Source organism: Puntigrus tetrazona, chromosome 6, assembly GCF_018831695.1.
Source record: "Puntigrus tetrazona isolate hp1 chromosome 6, ASM1883169v1, whole genome shotgun sequence".
Classification (NCBI taxonomy): domain Eukaryota; kingdom Metazoa; phylum Chordata; class Actinopteri; order Cypriniformes; family Cyprinidae; genus Puntigrus; species Puntigrus tetrazona.
The window spans coordinates 11,403,913-11,426,605 of record NC_056704.1 but is presented as its reverse complement, the minus strand read 5'-3'; the positions used below and the strand labels follow the sequence as shown (position 1 = coordinate 11,426,605).

The following is a 22,693-nucleotide window of genomic DNA, read 5'->3' as shown; positions in this document are numbered from 1 at the left end:
GTGCAACAGCTGTCAAAGTGGAGATGAGCACAGAGCGAAAGGACAGTTTCAAGGTTGTGATTAGAAAAAGCCTTATATTTGAATGCAAAATGAATCGCCATAGATTTACAGCCTTTCTCATATACAGGTGCATCTCAATAAATTAGAATGTCACGGTAAAGTTCATTTCTGAGAAACTCATGTATTAATACATTTAGTGCAGACAGGCTAAAGTACTTTTAAATCTTTGGTTCTTTTAATTGTAGATATTTAGGCTCACGTTTAACAAAAACCCACCAATTCACAATGTAAAAAAAACAATTAACATGGTGACATGCCAATAAGTTAATAAACTAAAAACACCTGCAAAGGTTGCCTGAGCCTTCAAAATGGTCTCTGGGTTTGGTTAACTAGGCTACACAGTCTGCTGATCTGACAGTTGTCCAGAAGACAATCATTGACACCCTTCACAAGGAGCTGGCTGTTCATAGAGTGCTGTGTCCAAGCATGTTGAGCAGAAGGAAAAAGTGTGGAAGAAAAAGATCTTGCCTTATTGTCGAGCAAAATCAGTTCAAGAATTTGATTGAACTTCACAAGGAATGGACTGGGCCTGGTGTCGAGGCATCAAGAGCCACCAGGAATTGGGCTACAGTTGTCGTATTCCTCTTGTTAAGCCAGTCCTGAACCACAGACAACATCAGAGGCATCTTACCTAAGCTAAGGAGGCTAAGAACTGGACTGTTGCCCAGTGAGAGCAATTTGTGTATTTCATTTGGAAACCAAGGTCCTAGAGTCTGGAGGAAGGGTGGAGAAGCTCATAGCTCAAGCTGTTTGGTTAATTGTTAAGTTAAATTAACTTTTCCGAGACATTCTAATTTACTGAGATGCACCTGTAATTTATAAGAACAGAGTTCAATTTTCATTTTTAAGACATCACCAAAGCTCATGCTAAGCTAGCAGCAAATGCTAAAGCTTAGCTCACAGCATTTTCTTTAGGCTGGCCTATTATAAGCGAAGAGCTCGAGTGCCAAGAAATGTCCTCATGTACCCAGAATTTGCCTGCAGCGCATATTGGACTGTGGGATTCACCTTGTCACACTTTATTTCTCTTAGGTTTCCTGATGTCTGTCCTTTGTCTCCCTCTGTGTGTGCAGGTGGCTAGTCACATAAAATAACCACACCGGTGACCAACACTAAATCCTTCATGTGGCAAATAAATACAAGCCAAACCCACGGAACCTGGTTGTCCGGTGGGGAGGGGAAGGCAAAGCCTGTTTAATCTTATTTGCAACCATATGGTTCGCTTGTAAAGCATAAAGAATTTCATTTACATATAAACAAGACAAAAAATGAAAATTACCCAGACTGAGTGATTGCTGAGTTCAGGCTTCTTTGCTGACTTCTGACCGACAGTCAAAGGTCAGCCAAAATACCGGAACTCAGCGTTCAGTTCAGTCATTTATGTTATAATATTAAAATGTTTTTGTTGTTGTTTTTGCTTCAGAGGATCTCCCAAAGGCGTTAGTTTTTCGTCGCAGTATTTACAGATATATCCGATTTACAGACCTTCAATATAATGTCAGCTACCCACAAGCATTACCAAGCTTGGAGCCAGGATACATTTTTTAAAAAAGTCCAACTGTGTTCGTCTAAAAGAAGAAAGTCGTATACACGTAGGATGGCTTAGGGCTGAGTAAACATGGGGTAATTTAGGCTAATTTTAGGTAAAACGTTTACTCCTTATGCTAACATACTTTGTAATTTGATATAAACAATCATACAATTTAACGTCCCCTATTCGTGGAAGCAAGCCTAAAACGTGGAACAGTTCGAGTGTAACAAACTGGATTTGGTTGCTTAGTAACTTCTGAACACCGGTCAGGTGTTTCGCGCGTAAATCCTCCCGTAAACTTTAGCTCCGCCCACGTGCACTTCCTCTATTTGACAGTACGTTTCTGTTTATTACAGACGTTTCTCATTCATCGTTTCGTACGCATGGACATCGTGGAAGCGTTGACGTTTTTAAAATGACAGCTTTGGTTTGAGGTACGTACGAGCCTGTGGATGTGTGTTTGTGGGGGTTTAAGGTGGCGGATATGCAGTGCAGAGAACTGGTGCAGACTGGTTGACTCTGCCGTTGTGCGCGCGGCACTGAATGTACCACAATAATGAGATGAGCGGGGACCCTTACATGTGCATAAAGCCCTCTCGGGTAAATGATTTGTAAGTTGTCCTTTTGTACCGACACTTTTTCCTCTTTAACACAACAGTGTCTTCAGACCTACATCGCTTTCCTGCCCGAGCGGCGTTAATCTGCCCAGAACAGCGAAGACATGACAAGACGCCGGATTGCGTTCATAGGCAATATTCCAGTCCGTTCCTGTAAATCGCGTTCTACTCGCAGTTTGCGCGTTGTTGGGAAGCAAACCGTTGTCGTATATATGTCGCGACCCGGTGTAGAAACACGATGGCGTAAATGCGCTTAAAAGGACGTCTCCCACGCGAATGGACGCGTATCTGTCTACAACAGTGTCCCCATTACGGCAAGGACAAGTGGATAAAATGTGTTTGAGGTTCTCAGGAATTAAAGTGCTGCATGGATGACGTTTGGTGACGTTTCTATGAGACAGTAAGTATACACGTTATGCTATGCACTCGAGGTTGTGTTTATGAGGACTGTGAGAGTAGTTCAGAGTAGTCAGAGCAAGATGGTTTGGGCACTTTTCGAAGGAGACCGTACAAACAGTCCAAACAGTTGCACGAGCTAATATACAACTAGTGATGTGAATTTCAGGTCCCTTCTACGAAGTTACCAATTTATCCAATTTCTGGTTAATGCATATTACATAATTTGTTTCGTAATATTCTACACTGTTGCCCATCATTCTTTTTTTTTTTTTTTTTTTTACCCAGCAGCACAACAGTTGTACTCGAGACAGTATGCGCTTTCAAATCAGTGTTAATAATAATAATAATAAAAAGATGATTTGGGTTTATATTTAAAAGCTGTAATGTTTGAGACACCTTTAGTAATATTGGATCGGCCTATTTAAATGCTGACGGTGCTCAACATTTTTTGTTGACCTTAATTTTATTCTTGATTTCCTGATTTTTGGTTTCACTTGACTTGGCAGACGTGAACAGATGCTTGGTTTCAGTTTCAGCCTTTTTCAACACGCGTGCATAAATTCATACATTACTACAGTGATGCTTTAATAACTCACTGACCTACAGTAAACTGAGCATATACTGGGAAACAAACGGCTTCCCCAACACCGAAATCTGCAGGATAACATGAAGGTACGTGATTGGTTAACAGCATTGTCATTTAAATTTTCGGTTTGAGACACAGCAAATGAGAATAACAGCTGCAGCCGTGACCTAGTTATAGGGTAGAAGCCCAGACTGAGGTTAAGTAAGGCTATCTGTGATGGTAATTGTGTTTTTTGTGGGTTAAGGTTGTGTTACCTAGGTGAGGTTAAAAACTGAGGTTTCTCATTGCCGTGGACTTGTAACAAATTAGTAATAAATATGCTTATAAACTTGGATTTATAAGTCGGTATCCCAGCTATTCTCTAAATATATTATTATTATTATTATTAATAAGATTTATGCTTCCAAATAAGCAAATTATAATTGTTTTGTCATTTTTTTTAATTCAGTTTTTAGTTGCATAATTTTAGTGACTACAGCAGCTTTAGTAAAATTGCTGATATTTTTCCCGCTGCAAAAACAAGTTCTTATCCAGAACTCAGGACAATGTATGCTAAAGCAAGTTATGAATTTTTGTTTAGTATTTTCCTTTTTTTTTGTACATCAGATAATGATAAACTAGTCAAACAAACTATATGTTAAATGGCATAACGCATAGAATGCTACATAAACATATAGCATATAAAAAAGTATTAAGAAGCGATCCTGTAGCAGGTCTTTTGCTAAATCCAGAAAGTGTTGAAACAATTGATCCTTGCTTACTAAGTGATGCACTAGTGTGTGGAGCATGTTGAATGATGAGAGCAGTTGAGGAAATGGACAAATGCTCTTTGGATGTATATCAGCGATAAGGAAATTACCAGTTGTTTGTAGAAATGTTTCCTGTCTTTCAACGCTACAGATGTATGAAAGTTACATTAGTCTTAAGAGTCTGCGTTATGTGATGCTTAGTTTCACATTGAAATGGAAAATGACTATTGTAGACTCTTCAAAACATTTGCAAACCAGCCTGCTTAACATCTCAGCTCTTGCGGGGGTCAGTGTGTGTAACCTTCTAGCCGTAGATCTTGGGAACTGATGTCTAGCTAATTATTTTGGGTAGGCAGTGGGAAAAGCAATTCTCAGACATGCTCTGATGTCTTGTTGAGTCCTACTTTACCAGTCTTGGAGCATTACATTTATTAGGTGATTTAATATAATTCACAGTCTTGCTGGTGGCTGTGTGCTGAATTTCCACTTCATTTGATAGGCTTGTATTAATGTTTCTTTAAAGGAGTGATTTTTCTTTTTTCCGCAGTGAAGTACCATCAAAGAAGTGATGAGGTCTACAGATGTTCATACTTGTAAAATGACCGAACGACCAAAATAGATCACCCTTAGTTTTTTGAACGCACTCATTGAATGTGCGTCTGTACGTGGTTACGTGCCTTTTGAGAAGTCACGTGTGCTTATCTAACCCCATGGCAAAACACTAAGAAAGTAGTAATTGTTGTTTACCGCAATCTGACTTGGCTAAATAAGCTGTTGCGTAATTGCACTAAATTAGAGACTAATTAATGCAGAGGGAGGACTTCTGCATATATAGCTATTACTGTAACTAACACCAGTCTTGAATCGAATCGTTTTAAGGATGTTCATCCGTTACACACAAAACTTCTTTTTTGTGCTTAAACATTTTCTTTATGCTTCTTAGATTCTTACATCTTCCTTACAGTTGACATGTTAACATCAAAGGCAGTGTAAGATTTGAACAAAAGATCTTCAGGACAGGCCAAGCAGAAGAACAAAGTTCTTGTGACTTGGATGGAATGTGATTGTCTTGCGAAGCAAGTCTAGACTTTGTTTTATTAGTAGATTCTAAAGACAGGAAGTTATGCGCAAAAAGCCCCATGGAAAAATTAAAAGTAATTGTACATGTAATTGTAAACATTTAAGCAGAACATCTCAATCTACAGGGAATTCATGGTACTCAAAACATTTATGATTTATATAAATAACAGTTGTATTAGCAAATGAATTAAAAGTTAATTAATCATCGTGACATTCAGTCAATTGTTTCTCAACAGTGAGAAGGTCACTCAATTTTGTCTATTGGATGTTTATGGGTAAGTCTTAGCGATGTGAAAGTTGAGCTCTTCACGTCAATAGTACCCCTGCAAAATGCCTGTATATTAGAGCAGAGATTGCAACTTGATATTAAAGACAACATTGTCTTTGGCGGGGCTCACCACTGCAGTACTATTGTCTTTACGCAGTACAGTAGGGGCCCACTAAGGCTGATGATCTAATAAGTCTAATGCAGTGCTTTAGTGCCTCAGCAGTGATCAAGCTCTGTGCTGTGAAAAGCGATACAGGACAGAGACACTGGGATGTCTCCCCAAGCGACAGGACCATTTGTTATCTTTAGTGATGTATAAGTGGCCACTCCTTCCATTTGCAGATTGATTTAATGGAATACGAGAATAAGACTTATTGTTGTGTCAAGTATTTATTTCACATAGCAGGGAGTGTAACATTTAGGAACTCAATTTGTTTATTAGCTTGAAGAACAAGCAGAAATGAAACATTTTTATATTTGATTTGTATGTAAGTCATTGACTTGTGACAAGACTAATATTTCTTATGCATTTTTAAAATAAGTATACATACATGCAATATATTCAGGTATAATATATATAAGATTTGTTTTAAATATCAGATAATTTGCCTTTGATAAGGCAAGGTTAACTCGGGTTGTAAAACTTCTTGTGGTGTGACTTCCTAAAAAAATAAATATATATATATATATATATATATATATATATATATATATATATATATATATATATATATATAAAACTTTATTATTTTTTCCCACATGTACATTTCATGATAACAACACAAAATAAATGGAAAATGAAAGATACTAAATTGAAAAAAATATATTAAATTAGATGAATCAACTATATCAAATCAACATTAATGCAAAAAATAAAAAAAGTTGTTACATGTTTTACTTTTTTAAGATTTGTCCTTTTCTCGGACACTCTTATGTGTTAATGCTATATAGTAAATACTTGTTTTTATGTCTTCATGTAGGAATGTTTACCCTCACAGAAGTTGCCTCACTAAATGACATCCAGCCAACTTATCGGATCCTGAAACCATGGTGGGACGTCTTTATGGATTACCTGGGTGTGGTCATGTTAATGCTGGCCATATTTGCCGGGACCATGCAGTTAACCAAAGATCAGGTGGTTTGCCTTCCTGTTCTGGAATCGTTGGAGGACCAAACCCCTGTGGCCACGGAAAGGCCACCAGAGAAAGCTCTTGGCTCAGGGACAGGAGGAGGCCATGTGACATTGGCAGCTGCACCTTTATCAAGCAAAGAACAAACCGACAGTGTTGTCCAACACTTCCCACAGTCGTCTGCTGTCAAGCAACCTCAGCCCACGGGTTTACGAACAAATCTGGATTTTCAGCAGTATGTCTTTGTTAATCAGATGTGCTACCATGTTGCCCTCCCATGGTATTCAAAATACTTTCCATATCTAGCTCTCATTCACACAATTGTTCTCATGGTAAGCAGTAACTTTTGGTTCAAGTATCCAAAGACCAGTTCCAAAATTGAGCATTTTGTGTCTATTTTGGGCAAGTGTTTTGAGTCCCCTTGGACAACCAAAGCATTGTCTGAGACAGCCTGTGAAGACTCCGAAGAGAATAAGCAGAGACTGACTGGAGCCTCTACATTACCAAAGCATCTTTCAACCAGCAGTGAGGAGGGGAGTCCAAATCAGTCCACACCCATGCTTGCAAAATCTAGCATCAAGTTTTCTGCAGAGAAGCCAGTCATTGAGGTTCCAAGTATGACTATACTAGATAAGAAAGATGGAGAGCAAGCTAAAGCACTTTTTGAGAAAGTAAGGAAGTTCCGCACACATGTCGAAGACAGCGACATGATCTACAAACTCTATGTAGCTCAAACAATAATAAAAACTGTCAAATTCATTCTGATTCTATGCTACACCATGACCTTTGTCACGTCCATTAAATTTGATCATGATTGTGAGCCTGAAATTAAGCATTTGACTGGATACGCAAAATTTAAATGCACCCATAACATGGCTTTCATGTTGAAAAAACTCCTTGTTAGCTACATTGTCCTCATTTTTGTTTATGGCCTGGTTTGCATATACACTCTCTTTTGGCTGTTTAGACGGCCACTTAAAGAGTACTCTTTTGAGAAGGTTCGAGAAGAAAGCAGTTTTAGTGATATCCCAGATGTGAAGAATGACTTTGCTTTCCTCCTACACATGGTGGACCAGTATGACCAATTGTACTCAAAACGTTTCGGTGTCTTTCTCTCAGAGGTAAGCGAGAACAAACTGCGGGAAATCAGCTTAAACCATGAGTGGACCTTTGAGAAACTACGGCAGCATGTGACTCGCAATGTGCAGGACAAGCTTGAGCTGCATCTTTTCATGCTCTCGGGAGTTCCCGATGCAGTCTTTGACCTCACCGATTTAGAGGTCCTGAAATTAGAACTCATCCCCGAGGCACGTATCACAGCGAAAATCTCCCAGATGATCAACCTCCACGAGTTGCACTTTTACCACTGCCCCGCCAAAGTCGAACAGACTGCGTTCAGTTTCCTCCGCGATCACCTCCGGTGCCTTCATGTCAAGTTTACGGACGTTGGAGAGATTCCCACTTGGGTTTACATGCTAAAGAACTTGAGAGAGCTGTACTTGGTGGGAAACTTGAACTCCGAGAATAACAAAATGATAGGATTAGAGTCCCTCAGGGACTTGAGGCATCTAAAGATCCTACATCTGAAGAGCAACCTTACCAAGATCCCGACTAACATTACAGACTTATCACCGCACCTGATCAAACTCGTGGTTCACAATGATGGTACTAAACTCTTGGTGTTGAACAGCTTGAAAAAGATGATGAACCTTGCTGAACTGGAGCTGCACAATTGTGAACTGGAGCGGATACCGCATGCAATTTTTAGTTTGACCAACCTGCAGGAATTGGACTTGAAATCTAACAATATCCGGACCATTGAAGAGGTCATCAGCTTCCAGCACCTCAAACGGCTTAACTGCCTCAAACTGTGGCACAATAAAATCATTTCCATTCCACTGTCCATAAGTCACGTTAAAAACCTTGAGTTCCTCTATCTGTCCCATAACAAACTAGAGACCTTGCCTACCACTCTGTTCAATCTTCTTAAACTGAGATACCTGGATGTTAGCCACAACTCCATTGTAGTGATTCCTCCAGAGGTGGGGTTTCTCCAGAATCTACAGCACTTTGCCATCACAGGAAACAAGGTAGAAGTGGTACCCAAGCAACTGTTCAAATGCACAAAGTTGCGTACCCTCTCCCTTGGGCATAATTGCATCTCATCGCTGCCAGAGAAAATCGGACAGTTGCTGCAGCTGACTCATTTTGAGCTGAAGGGGAACTGCCTGGATCGCCTGCCTGCACAGCTTGGCCAGTGCCGACTCTTGCGTCGAAATGCCCTCATTGTGGAGGACCACCTTTTCGATTCACTGCCCCTAGAGGTCAAAGAGGGCATAAGTCAGGAAACCAGTGCTAATTTTGCTAATGGAGTGTGAGTGTGGATCAGGAAAAATCTGGTAAGATGGTTTTCTGAGTGAAAAAAGACAGTGTTCACTACTTCTGTTTGTTTGGTTTTCTTTTTTAAATTTTTTTTGTTGTTTTATCCAGGACTGTGGGCATGAATGGATGTTCTATGTGTAAGGAATTAGTCCAGTATCAAAACTTATGTTAACATTCAGTACCTTTTTTTTTTTTTTTTTTTGCACAGGCCAAAAATATGCGTAGTGCATAGAATTCCTGAGAATTAATCAAATGTTTGAGATGATTAAGCCTGTCTGCATAGGTTTTTTTTTATTTTTTTTAATTTGCCTATGTTAAAGTGGAAGCATAATTCAGATCACTATTGTTTTTCGTTCATTTTCAGTAGCATTCATGTTAATATTTTCACCAGCTGTTATCCGCACAGTTTGCATCACATGCATTGTGTATTGTGGTGCAATCAATGATTGTATTCATTGTTAGGGAGAACCTAGAACAACTGACAATTAAACTGACATGTTAATCATAACTATTTTACTCAACTATACGTAAAAAAGTCTCCCTAGAGTCCCCTTTCGGGTTCAGAGAAAAGCGCACTAATTTAAGATGTTCACTAAAGTATTTTAAAAAATGAATGTTTGCATTGATACAACGTTATCATATCTGTCCAAGATGCAATCAAACAGTATATTTTATACCTCAGTTGCTATCTGTTAGATTTTTTTTTTTTGAAACTGACAACTGTCCACGTATTCGATGTCTATTAACCAAAATACTGGGAACTGAATAACAATGTTTGTTGATGCAGTGTGATGCACATGATACCTTTAGTCTGTGCAAGTTTTGGCAATAAAATAGCCTTTTCCTTTCAATAGCGTCTTTTCATGTGGGTTACAGAAGTAATGCATAAGTTATATTGAGCTCATTTGACTTGTGCATGTTTTGTATATAACATCATATAATGGGACAGACCTGTAATGTGTATACACTGCATGGTCCTTAATGCTCAAAACCTCCAGTAGACATGTAGAGGTAAATTGCCCTTAGAATATATATATATATATATATATATATATATATATATATATATATATATATATATATATATATATATATATATACATCATATGTTAGCCTGTGACTGTGTATGACTATACCATCTGTTTTACTGTTAGCCCTTAGTGGCTAGTGAAAGTAATGAAAATGCTTGCATTGTGTGAATCACTGTTTTAAGTTACCCTGCTCTGTCTGTGCTGTGCATGCCCATGCAGTCAGCTTTTGAGGCAAACGCACAGAAAAGTGACTTGCCAGATGTTAGGTATCAATATTCACGCCAATGCTGGAATTACGTACTAGATATCCCTAACCTGAACATTTGTGCTTTCATTTTTCTTGACAAAGTCACAAACCTGTCAAACTAATTAAAACATCGTCAAGGTTTAATAGTCGTCTTACAGTTAAATTAATACATAACGAAGACAGAAATTAAATTTGAGAAACTATCCCTTTTTAAGGAGCATGCTATAATAACATAAATTGTTTCAGCGTTCAACTCCCTAACCATTTCCTAATATTATTTTAACCCAATAATTTGTATGAAAAGGAAATGACAAGTAAAGGGTGTAATATTTAGCCGCGTTAAGTAATTGTTGACAAGGATTGAGTGGTGTTTGTTTTAAAGCATTCAATAGTTCATTAAAATGTTTTCAATAGGCTGGATGGTAATTTACCTGTTGTGTACATGAATTGAGGATCAATAGTGATTGAATAATTTGGATAACGTCCAATAAATTATCATAATTTGTATTATTATTATTAAAACCAATATTTTTGGGATCGACCTATTTGCATTTCACAGAAGAGTTGTCTAGTCATTTTGTGGAATCACTTCCCACACTGTGTTATATTTGTCCTACTGAAATGCTGCAGGGTCTGACCTGTAATCGGTATCTTTGTGACCCCTCAAGAATTTTGATGTCGTTCCAGATGAGGCTTGAAAATCATTTTCGATACATGTGTGTGACTAACAATAATTGCAACCACATGTGCATCTAAAGATGAGTTTCAATATTTTGAGTGACTTCAAATTAGATTACTATATAGGTTTTGTACGATGTAACTATTTGTTGGTTCTGTTCGATGTTTGGAATGAACGTTTGTTTGTTCATTTACGTAGAGTTGTATTAATTTATGTTCCATTTCTATAACCTACTAATAGTTTTACTGCAATGTACCTGATTTGAAATGATTCCACCGTAAAAAGAAATAGATGTGTCCATTCAGGTACGTGAAACACTTACTGTTCATTCCGACCGAGTGCTTATTTTCAGAATAAAGGAAATGTGTTTTATTTTTCAGCAAGCTACTTTAAGGTGTACTGCTATTCAGCCTTGAATGTAGCCTGATACTGCATCCCTTCATGGTTTAGCCTTTCCGTTTTGATGGAAAGGAGAATGAATTTAGTCTGCTTTGCTCCTAATCATGTGTTTTGTTTGAAAGGATGTTAAATTTGCAACTTGCAATTTTTAATATAATAAAACATTGGAAAAAAAATATATATATTGGTGTCTGTGTTGCTTGAAATGCTAAAATTATAATTACAGTAGTGATTTTGGTCATATATGACCTCCTATGACACACTCAGTTATTTCATGGAGTCTGTACTAAGACGCTGAAGATCAGAATCAGTCTTTAGGTAAAGGGGACATGCAAAATTTACAGAGCGGGGGTCCCCAGGTAAGAACTACTGCGATACAGCATGGAAACTAGACGCTAGCCTATATATTGTTGAGGTAACATAATATGTGTGATACGGTGCAATATAACTTTTAAACAAAATAGCAAATGAAACCTTGTTTTCCAAACAATGCGCCAAGAAAGGTTTGCTAGTACTAGGCTATTCGGTGCAACCCTGGCAGCGGTTTATGTTTGAGCTCCCTCTAGTGGCGAGGATCAATATAGCGTCTTGAAAGTGTTTCGCTGTTCTGAATGAATGAGCGACATTATGATGCCGCGAAGGGCGAGGTTTTATGGCTCTAAAGTTGTTTCTGAGTGGTTACGTAACATATGAACATTAATAATTATCATTGAACTATTCAATGTGCATATTTATTATAAAACGGATATTGTTACTCTCTGAAAGGTGTTAATTGTTCAACGGAAGGTGCTGATGTGATGCTAAAAAAAAAAAAAAAAAAATACGGGAGATACGGTATTGTCACGTGATACCAGTAATTTTTCTCAGCGCTGATTAGGACCAGACAGACTAAACGCAGCTGTTTGTGATTACTGGAAAAGTCGTGTATTTAATGTATATTCATTATTAAGTAAGGTTGTATCAATCCACTTACATTGGCCTATTTTATAGTACAAATGCCACCAGAGAGGCCCTAAGCATGTGAACGGGCCCGAACCGGGCTCAGTGTTTGGTTTGTGAACCACTAGCGCCATCTTGAGGAAGACAGCTTTCATGAGGAAATGGTTATGAAGTAGCCGAACTGTTCTCGCAAACCAGCTTTAAAGTTTCCTGTCACCATCGTTTAGTTTGTTTCTAGGGGGGAAATGATTTCAGTGACACCTGCTTTAATTTAACGTGGTAGGACTGATTGACTCTCGTTTATGTGGTAAGTGAGGCGTCCTTTATGTTGTGTTTAGAAACAACGTTACCTTTGTTAAAAAAAAAAAGAAGAAGAATGGGTGAAACGGAAAACTTGTCCGTTTCGAATGAGGACCGAGTTCAGTGTTTACAGTGCCTTGCACGGGCATTTGGACCGTAGTCGTGTTTTAATCATCAAACGCTAGGATTTTGGTTTGCATAAACGTGCACAACACTCAGGTGCAAAAATAAATAATAACATAAAAAAATGTAAGAACGTTTCGCATGGCAGCATTGCCAGGACCATTTCCCACACCTCGAAACACATGAAAGATGGATGTAAATACAGCAAGGTGCTCTGTTTCAATGTGACAAGAAAATCTTGAAAAGAGCATTCAAACCAGAGTTGAGCTTATATATGTCTGTGTTTGTGCTCTCTCTATATTTCTCTCTAAACCTTAATAACTTCAATGGAAAGAAACAGGGTTATCCTTTTAATCATTTTCAGTCATTGTTTTCAATCATTTTAGCTTCTGAAAAGAACATGGACATTTTGTGGTGAAGCATTTCTGCATATTTTTGAAACTCTAAATATTAGCTTTCAACTTTTTTGTTTTTTATTTCATTATTTCATCTCCCGTTTATGGCATGACAGTCTTGTGTAAAATTAAGCTTCTTTAAGATGTTGTACCCTGCCTGGTCATTTTATTTTGGCCATTAAAGAAAGTAAGTATTGGTCTAAATTAAATACTCTATGAAGAAAAGCTCATTTGCTTAATTTGCAGTAGCTGTGAGCTAAAATATGGAGTTGGTACTTGCTAGTGTTATTTTGTTTAATCAAAGCCTTAATCATGACATTATATGTTTTAAAGGACTTGTGATTAAGATGAAATGTTCCCATCATCAGCTGAAAATTCAGGTAATTTAATCTTTAGTCTTGTATTGCTAAAAAAGTTATGTACTGCTGTCTTGTACTTGTTTCTGAATGAGGCACGTTTCCAATAGCGTTCTCGAATAATCACTTTCACTTGTCAAAATGCTCAGGGAAATGCTACAGTCAGCCTTTATTTGGATCGTTTGCATCCTCTGAGTCCTTTGAGACCAAAGGCTCTGACAGGTAAGAATTATTACAGGATCTTCCTTGTTTTTTTAAAGAGGCAACAGAAACGGCTCCATATAAAATGTTGATCTTTAGCATATTTATTTTGAAAGTAAATGGTTTAAAAAATAAATGAATACAAAAATGTAAAATATTTAATTTTATTAATATTAAATATAATGCAAATGAATAATAATAAAAAGCAGTGTTACTGAATTTTATTCATTTGCTTAATTTTAAAAATAATATTATTTTATTATTTAATTAAATTTTTTTAATAATTTTTTTTTTTTACCAGATATGGTGCCTATGAATCTTTCGGACTTGGGTCGTCGAACACTGAAGATGCAGATAGCGTTTTTGAAAATTCTAATGAAGGTTACAGTGACTGTTCGTCCACCTGGGGTGCGGATGTCTTGTCAAACTGGGACAGGTCCTTCGTCGTGTCTTCCCAAAGGTCCAGGTCTCCGTTTTCGGACAGCGGCAGAGAGAGTCAATACTCCACATCTAACCTCTCAGATTCCTCCAGTTTGTACTCTCCTTCGCGCTCTCGGCCAGCACCGATTGGGTCACGGGGCAGAGACGTGCACCCATACGTGCACAGAAACTACCGTGGAAGAGACGCTGTTGTACCTGAGGACAAAGGACAAGATGTTGGGGTACGTCTGGTGTCTAGTTTAGTTCCTGAGGCGGTGACTTTCTCTGTTGAATTCCCTTCTCTTCCACAGTGCTCTAGTCAGAACCCGTCTATCTGCATAGAGAGATGCTACTCAAAATCAGCTGCTTTGGCGTTTCGAGGGACTAAGAGGAAGATGACGGAACCGGTGCCTCCTTGCAAGATGGTTAAAAAGAAGAGGATCGTAAGAGCAACTCCCAGCCTAATCAGCATTGTGGGTATGTGATTCCCAAACATCGTTGCATGTGTCTTTCAAAAATGTTGCCTTTGTTGTTGATGCTTTCAATACTTTTTTGTGGGTTTTTATTTTTTCAGGACCACACATTTCAAAGGTAAGAATTCACGATCGAAGACGCCACAAAATCAGCCGTATGATACTAGAGTTTGTCTTTTCTGCAGGACGGTTGTATTTCTTCTGAAAGCAAAGAAATGAGTAAAGACGGTATGGCTTTCGTGATCTTCTGTTTATTAAATTGCTAAAAGGTTGCATCTCGCAGCAGAGTTCAGTGCAAGCGTGGTTTAATATTTGAGTGCAGAGCTTGGTAAGAAAGTTCGAGCCAGAGAGAAGCGCAGAAGACGACGAGAGAAGAATCATGAAAAATATGGAGATAAGCACAGGTGAACACCCAGATGTCTTTTGTCTAGAAAGTATTTATTAGTGCCAACAAGAAACTAATGGCATCCAAGAGTTATTATGTGTGTGTGAATAAATTCTATTTATACACACGTGCATGTATATATTTTAAAGTTAAAAGACTGAAGAATTAAAACGTGTTTATGAAATCTTCTGATGAAAGAGGAAAACTTTAAGAAAACATCTTACCATATAAGCACAAGAAGGTTAGTTGTAAATTCACTTTATAGAGTTGATAAAATGTATAACACTAAAACATCTAAACTCACGTGTAGCATGTTTACAGCTATTGATTATGAAACGCATTATGATCTATGTTTTAATATTTAAAATAAAAGATTAATAAAAAAAAAAGCTTAAACTAAGCTGGCTTTTGTAATAGATTAAGGATATAATTATATAAATAATAAAAGTATTAAAAATCAAAAATCTGATGATTCTAAAACAGATGATTTTATCTTAAAAAATGTTTCACTGTGTAGCGTTTTTAATTTGAAGTAAAAGTAGTTGGGGAAGTGGCTTTATTGCATCGAAGATAAAAAAAAAATTAAAAAATTAAATATATATATTTTGTGGCAGAGCTTGATGACCTATATATTCCTTTTAAAAGCAGAGAAATGTAAAAAGGCTCATATAAATTACATTTGCTGGATACTACAAAATATTTCAAAGTAACCATTAATTATTCAAATGCATTTAGCAATACATGTCAAGGTATATGCAAATTTCTGTCACTTTAGTATTCATAGCACGTTACTTTTTTTATTAATTTTTTTTTTTCAGGTGGGCTTTTACATGTGCTTTTTGTAAATTCCACACGTTTGAAGACAAAGACATCGAGAAACACTTCGGAAGCACATATCACAGAGAGACTCTCGACTATATCCGACGGCAAGCCAAATTTGATGACAAGGTCATCAGTTTTTTGCATGTAAGAAAAAAAAAAAAGTCAATTAAAATCCCTTGATGTTTTAGTCAGGATTTTTATTGTATTTGTCGCTGTACTTTTTAATCCATTTTAACACCACACAGGATTGCATGGTTCACAAGTTTCATAAAACGGTCTCTACCCTACACAAGCTAAAGTTCTCCTGTGGGCGAAGCAAAGATGAATGGGCAAAAATAATGGAAGGTGTGACTCCGCTCAAGCCAGCGTCACATACATATGCATAATATGATAAATCAATACGCTGATGTTCCAGTGTTTTAAGACTCTCTTTACTGACAGACTGTTTATACTTCTTGTTCTTACAGGGGTCACAGAGGATGACTACATGAGGAGGATGGAGGTGGTTTACTGTGTTGCATGCGACCTTCACATTCCTGTGGTTTTCAGCTCTGTGCAGCAACATCTTCATTCACTCCCTCACCTCAAGAGCAAAGTGGTAACACGACTCTGTCCTCTCTTCTAATATCCTGATTTTTTTTTTTTATCTCTAAATAGGGTATTTTTCTCATTTCGCTGGTCTTGCTGCTCTCAAAGGCTTATAAGGAGCAGTTAAAAAGAGACAGCGTGGTCACCGCTAAAGCGATAATAAATAATGATAACGTGAAGGTGCGCTACGAGAAGTACATGAAGGTAATGGCGTTTGTGGCAAACATTAACTAAAATCATTTATTTCAAAAGACATTTTATTGGATATCTTTTTTGTTTTACAGGGAGAGGACCCATTCGCAGTCGACGCCAATGACGCGAGTTCTGATTCGCAGGATCCAGAGAAATCTGAGGAAGATGAAGAAAGTAGTGATACGTAACGGACATTGGAGTGTTTCATTGAGAAAAAGAAACGAGAGGAAAAGACTCTTTCTACTGTACTTCCTTGTTCGAGTGGTCGTTCAAAAGGCCTAAGAATATTAGAGTTCATAATTCTTTCACACTGATCCACACTTATAAGTGTAGGCATTTTCCTCTTTTTTTTAAAAAAAAAAAAAAAAAAAAGTGTTCACCGTGCAGCCGGAGATGAATTCTGTCTGCTAGGGTCATGTTGTGCTGTGTTTGTAGTCTCTGTGTGGGTTTGTATGAACAATATTTAGCCACTGTTCCAAATGCCGTTAAACTTTACAGCTTTATATTTAAACGCGAGTGTTATATTGTGTTCCCTTTAATATTTGGGATTGGAAATGTAGCCTTTTCACTGTTTGTTTTGAGATGAGATGGTGTGTTGACCATTAAATTTTCACTTTAAACTAAATGTGCTTGCTGTGAGAATTTTATTTAACAGATTTAATTATTCATCTCACCCATTAGGACGGCATGACCGTTCTGTAAGAAGAATAGGAAGTCCCTCTACTGGAGGAAAGGGGTAATAATAGCTCTGAACTTTAAATCTGGATGGGATAAAATTGATTTGAAGCATGAGGCTTCCCATCATAATCCCATCATAAGTTGCGTGCAACTAAATAGCACAGTTCTGTTTGATTAAAGTCATCTGATATTCTTTTTTCTTTTGTAAGGAACCAGCGAGGCCAGTGGTTTTCAGCTTTTACAGAAGGTTTACATTTTAAAGCGTTGACTATCTGCAAGAACCAATGAGGTTTAAGAACCGTTTCCTGCCTTTTTTCCTTTTTACGGATTTTCTGTCTAAAAAAACAAGAATTAGAGGTAAAGCTTTGAATAACGACTGTGATGTAGGTCTGGATGAAAACATCACACGGCTTTAGAGAGATATGAAGGGGAGGAAATGGGGTTATTGTTTTTCCTCTACTGTTCTGGCAGTATCACAAAAACTTTTTCTAGAGCGCTATAAACTCTTGATTTTACTGTTTTCATGCCCTTAATCAGAGTCAATGATCAATTAAATGACTCCATCAAAACTCTTGTTCATGTTACCCTTCAGTTTAGTTTTTTTTTTTTTTTGGTCCTATCTGGTTTCCCTACCAGTGCCCTCTTAAAAAATAAATACAATGTTCTAATACAAGCATTTCACTCAAAAATGATTTATGTGTCAATTCTTTAAACTGCAGAAAAAAAAAACAACCCGCGGCAGCAGCTCAATTCTTGGGCTACTTTTAGGCTGGGTTTAAAAGTAGCTCAATTTAGACTCGGCAAGACTGCTTGTAATGGTCTGCCTATGAAGGTCATGATACCAGTTGTCTGAAATCTTTTCGTCTGCTCCAGTATTTTAAGGGGCCCGCTTGACTCTTATCAGGTCTGTCAGACCGGCCTGTTATGGCAATCCCATCATACTAAATTTACAGGTTATGTTATAAGAAGAAACATTTGTTTCTTTGCGTCATGCTACAGTAGTCAGCTTAGAATGCACTGCTGGAGTGTCTGCTGGCGATAGATGCCATGTTTATAGGGAATAGACACAAGTGTCTGATTTTGACATTGCTAACCCTCTAATGAGACCAGGACTCCACGTCAGATGGGTACAGTGGGTATATTTAAAAAATGACAAATCCCCATTACTTTAATGATTGTTCAGGCTGAAGCATTGTGAGTCATTATTAGGTCTGAAATACCAACACAAAATAACAATGGAAACACATTTGTCTTACAGAAAAAATAGAAATAAAAACAAAACCGCTTTAAAAATACAATAACTATCACAATGCTAACATTAGCACATGCTTTAACTGCACTATAGACATGTTTAACGATGAAACATTATAGGTATATGTTTTACAAAAAAATAAAGTCTTAAGGGTGTATTTGTATAGCCTACAGTAAATGTTTTTTTTCATTTTCTTCAAATTCATTAGGATATAAAATAAATCTAATGTTCCATAAAGGTATTTTGTAAATTCCCTATAACGTAAATATATAAAAACCTAATGTTCAGTTTGTAATATGCATTGCTAAGAACTTTATTTGGACAACTTTAAAGACAATTTACTCAATATTTAGTTTTTTTGCAAACGGTATCTCAGACAAATATTGTCATAACAAACCATGCATCTATGGAAAGCTTATTTATTCGGCTGAAAATTGACCCTCACGAGTGTTTTGTGATCCACGGTCACATATAAGTTTTTCAAAGTGTCACTTACCTTTTATTTGTAACTGCAAAAAATGAAGAAAAAAAAACGTGAAAATCGCTTTCACAGTAAATGTGTATGCAGGCAACTGACAGATTGCACAACAAATGCTTGTTGATATTCCATTAGACAAGACTAAAAAGAGCTACTTTTGGTATATAAAGATGTTAAGTGTTGCCTTTGAGTCGAGGGCAAGTGTTTTCTGTTCTAGATGCTGAAGCTCCTATTTTAATTGGGCATTAAACCCAGTGAGAGATTGATTGTAAAACTTTTATCTAGGGTACGGCCTTGGATTTATTTGTGTCTGCGTGTGTGTTTATGTGTGTGTGTGTGTGTGTGTGTGTGCGTTGCCCAAGGGAAAAGAGCACAAATCCAGAACTGGCACTTTGTAAGCACTTGCACAGATGATGAGCAGTAATTATGCTTTAATGATTTCTTTAGGGCATCTCCCCCTCCCTCGCTCCCTCCCTAGCTCTCTCTCTCAGTGTCTTTCTTCTTACCCACTCCCCCTAAATTAAGACTTATTTTGAAAACATTTGGTGATGAAATGCTGCTTAAGTCCTCTAATTGCCACACGAACCTCATGCGGGCATTTTCGCTTGGCATCTTTGATGTCACATGCCCCTGCCTGGGTACCGATTGGTGCTTATTGGCTGTAATTGGGACAAGTTGTTTTAAAAAGGGCATCCGCTGCATGACTTTGATGGCTGCAGTGGCCTCGCCATCGCTCAGAGTGGAGGAACCCTCCCCCAGCATGCACCCCCACGAGCGCTAAGGCCCTGTCACTTATTAAAGGAGGTTGTCACCACAAAGTGACAGATGTCCTGATAGGATCTGGCTGAGACTTTGGCCCCCGCCTGGCTTGTTAGTACACATGGTTCAAGGGAAGAGAACTGTTGGTTGTTTTAATAACTGTTACTTGTAGTCTTCGGAGGCCTCCATCTTTCCCAGCCTCTGTTCCTTGCTCATTCTTCGCTCTCCCGTCTCTCTCTCTCTCTCTCTCTCTTCTTTTTCTCCTGCTAGGAGGTGTTTTAAACCCCTCGTAGCTGCTCTCAGATTCTGAGCTCTGCTCTCGTGCTCTCCCCGAGGTGCTGGCCCCGTCATGTCAAGGGTTCAGTGCCATCCGAATGTTTTTAAAGCTCCATTTTCGCTCTGCGCTGCCCCCCTGCTTGTCACATGAAGATGAGGCTGGTGTCCTGGGGTACACACCTGGCACTCTCAGTCCCTCACAATCCCCCATCAACCCTAAGCAGCCCTCTGGAGAGCGGCCCGTCCTTTTAGGTTTTTTCCACAGGTAAAATTGTGAAAAACCTTGCAAGGCCCCCGGTTCCCCCGGAGGTAAAATCTATAATGGAGTTTTGATTCAAGCTACAAGGGCCTTGAAAATTGACTGCTTTAACCACACAGCTGCCTTTCAGAAGGTCAGCGCTGCACCGAGACAAGAGAAAATCATTGGCCCAAACAGGGCTGGAAAAGGCCAGAACAGCTCACCACAAATTACACACCAGCAGGGCACCATGCAGAAATGCATTTTTTCCCCAGCAGTAACTTTTATTTGTGCAGAACGGCTTCTTAAACTTTCACATTTTTCGACATAAATTATTCAGAATGTAAACTTATTGAATTATGGAACTTCCAAACTAATAACAGTTTTCATGCATGCAGCGCTCCGCTCTCAAGGATACAAAGTGGTGGGTCTGCATGTGTTTTGATATCCTTTGATGATTGTGTGAGGTCAGAAAGCTGGAGTTGCTATAAAGAGAATATTTTTTTATTGGTCTCAAAATGTGACTTGTGATATGCCAGGGGTCTCTCTATTAGGGGGAAATGTTTTTGCACTAGTAGCAAAAGACAGAGGGCGCTATAGTATAGCAGTATTGCAGTATTCAGCAGGAGAGTTTTTTGAACATATTCAAAGATTTATTTCAGCGTCAGTCAAGGCTTTTGTCATTTGATGTCAACTGACACGTAACTGTTCTCTTTTGTAAAGCTCTTGTTATATTCCATCATATGTCACGCTGTCCTAGCAGGAGACAATTCTATCCATTTATCCGGACTATCACTAAATCCAATCATCGAACGAGCACAACGTTGGTCTTTAATCAATTAATTTCATTTGGGGTCGGATTGCTATATTAGAACCCAGACGATACGAACTACATCCGTATGTGATATTACACTTCGACTTAATATTTCACTACTGAAAACATTCAATAATTCATCATCCTCCTTCTCGTGAAACCCCCTCATCCTTCTCCCGAACTGGGTGTTGATACGAAGAGTCAAACAAGGCATTAAATTTCCATCGCTGCCGGAATCTAAGACAATCATTGCTTTATCATCAAATTGACTGAGATAAACTGAGAATTCCCGACTTACAATTCTCCGTCTCACATCACCGATGGCAATTGCATGTTTGTTAGAAGAAATAAAAAAACACCTGCCAAGAGTAGTCATTACTTCCTGTCAGGACCCTTTGAAAGTAAAGCTACCTGACAGTTAAATTCAGCTTCTGACAGAAGCAAACTTGTTGAATTCCCACAGAAGTTAATACTCTAAATACTCGTTGTTGCAATCAGTTAAACATCCCCGGGAGGCTCAACAGAGTTTCCCTTTGAACAAATACCCGAGGGAGGCCAGCCTGGGACAGCGCCAGAACCTACAGGTCTTAACGGCAGGTGCTTCTGGGAGTTTTTGTAATGAAACAATTGGTAATTTCTCCCGCGACTGTTGGGAGAAAAGACGTAGAAAAAGAGAGGAGAGAAAGAGTTGAGAGTGTGTTTTAAGTAAGAATCTTTATCTGGGCTTAATTTCCCATGCTTGAGCAGAGTGGAGGATTTTTTTCCTCCTTACAGATCTTTTTGTCAGATCCTGCCTACCCAAGATAGACCCAGGGGCACTCTAAGAACATACACATCACCTAGATTTGCCTTCCAGCCCACTTCCCTCTCCAGCGATCGCTCCCTCGATCCCCGACGGCTTCTTTGTGCAGCAAAGACGAGAGAACGTTTTAGAAATCAAATTTCACTTTGTCGGGGGAACCTGGAACAGACTCTAATTTGAATAGATTTAATAGAGCATAATTGTTGCAAATACATAGTCACACGTCTCCCCAGATTACTAAAAGTTTGCACAAAAGAAAGCTTTAAAGAGATGTCGAAATGACATCTCTGATTAATGCGGTGCCAGTGGAATAGTGATTTTTTTTGTTTTTTTATGAGCAATTGCCCTCATAATTGTGAAGTAATAGTAGGCTTGCTTTAAACACCTCCACATAGTCATATTCCCACTTTGTGTTTGAATTTTTTTTAATACGGTGTCTTTAATGGACTTTTTAATTAAGGAAAAAACTTTATTAATTATTAAAATTCAAATAGTTATTGTAATTATGATGGTGATTGCCATTTTTAACAAAACAGCTTCATTGTTTACAAATCCAAATCATGCTGTCTAAATGCGAGAAAAAAACAGCAACTGCACTTTACACATTAAAAGTAATGAAAAACAAGGTCAATAAGTCTCTTAAAATATCTGATAATTGTGCATTTATAATAGCAAATTAGTGTTATTTGAGGTTGTCATTTCAGACCATTGTTTAAAATAAAACCCAGTAATTAACTTGCATGGGTTAACTAGATTTATTTATTTAAATATGAATTTAATCATGGACCGTCTGTAATTGCCTCCTCTTTGTATTCTGAGCCGTCTGCTTGTATTTTTGTCTTGATTGCTCACTCATAAACACCTCAACGCCTCTGTTCTTTTGAAAGCATTCCTCTTGTTTGTCACACTAGCATGCTGACAGACTTATGGCCCATTGGGGGATTTAATAGTGCACAGGTTATCATAAGGATGAGTCAGTCTACTGAGACACGAGGGATATGGAAGTGGTCTACAGAGAAAGATGTGGGCTGGGGGAGGGAGTGT

At 38.1% G+C, this 22,693-nt stretch overlaps 2 protein-coding genes across 4 annotated transcripts; both read left to right on the top strand.

Moving 5' to 3' along the window:
* The first annotated feature begins 1,812 nt into the window (after positions 1–1,812).
* lrrc8db (leucine rich repeat containing 8 VRAC subunit Db) lies at positions 1,813–11,338 on the top strand. Of its 3 annotated transcripts, XM_043242463.1 has the most exons (3): positions 1,813–2,025; positions 2,250–2,608; positions 6,271–11,338. In XM_043242463.1, exon 3 carries the CDS (start codon positions 6,273–6,275, stop codon positions 8,796–8,798), a length of 2,526 nt encoding a protein of 841 aa, XP_043098398.1. In that variant the 5' UTR covers positions 1,813–2,025; positions 2,250–2,608; positions 6,271–6,272; the 3' UTR covers positions 8,799–11,338. The 3 variants fall into 3 exon arrangements, with proteins under 3 accessions (XP_043098398.1, XP_043098396.1, XP_043098399.1); XM_043242461.1 differs by lacking the exon at positions 2,250–2,608; XM_043242464.1 differs by lacking the exons at positions 1,813–2,025; positions 2,250–2,608 and adding an exon at positions 2,129–2,202.
* Positions 11,339–11,987: 649 nt separating this feature from the next.
* znf326 (zinc finger protein 326) lies at positions 11,988–16,544 on the top strand. Its single transcript, XM_043241285.1, has 13 exons — positions 11,988–12,404; positions 13,249–13,295; positions 13,421–13,493; positions 13,774–14,134; positions 14,204–14,369; positions 14,467–14,483; positions 14,551–14,593; positions 14,688–14,769; positions 15,569–15,716; positions 15,818–15,917; positions 16,040–16,170; positions 16,269–16,364; positions 16,445–16,544. The coding sequence occupies exons 2-13, from the start codon at positions 13,268–13,270 to the stop codon at positions 16,538–16,540; spliced, it is 1,341 nt and encodes a 446-aa protein (XP_043097220.1). The 5' UTR covers positions 11,988–12,404; positions 13,249–13,267; the 3' UTR covers positions 16,541–16,544.
* The last annotated feature ends 6,149 nt before the right edge of the window (positions 16,545–22,693 follow it).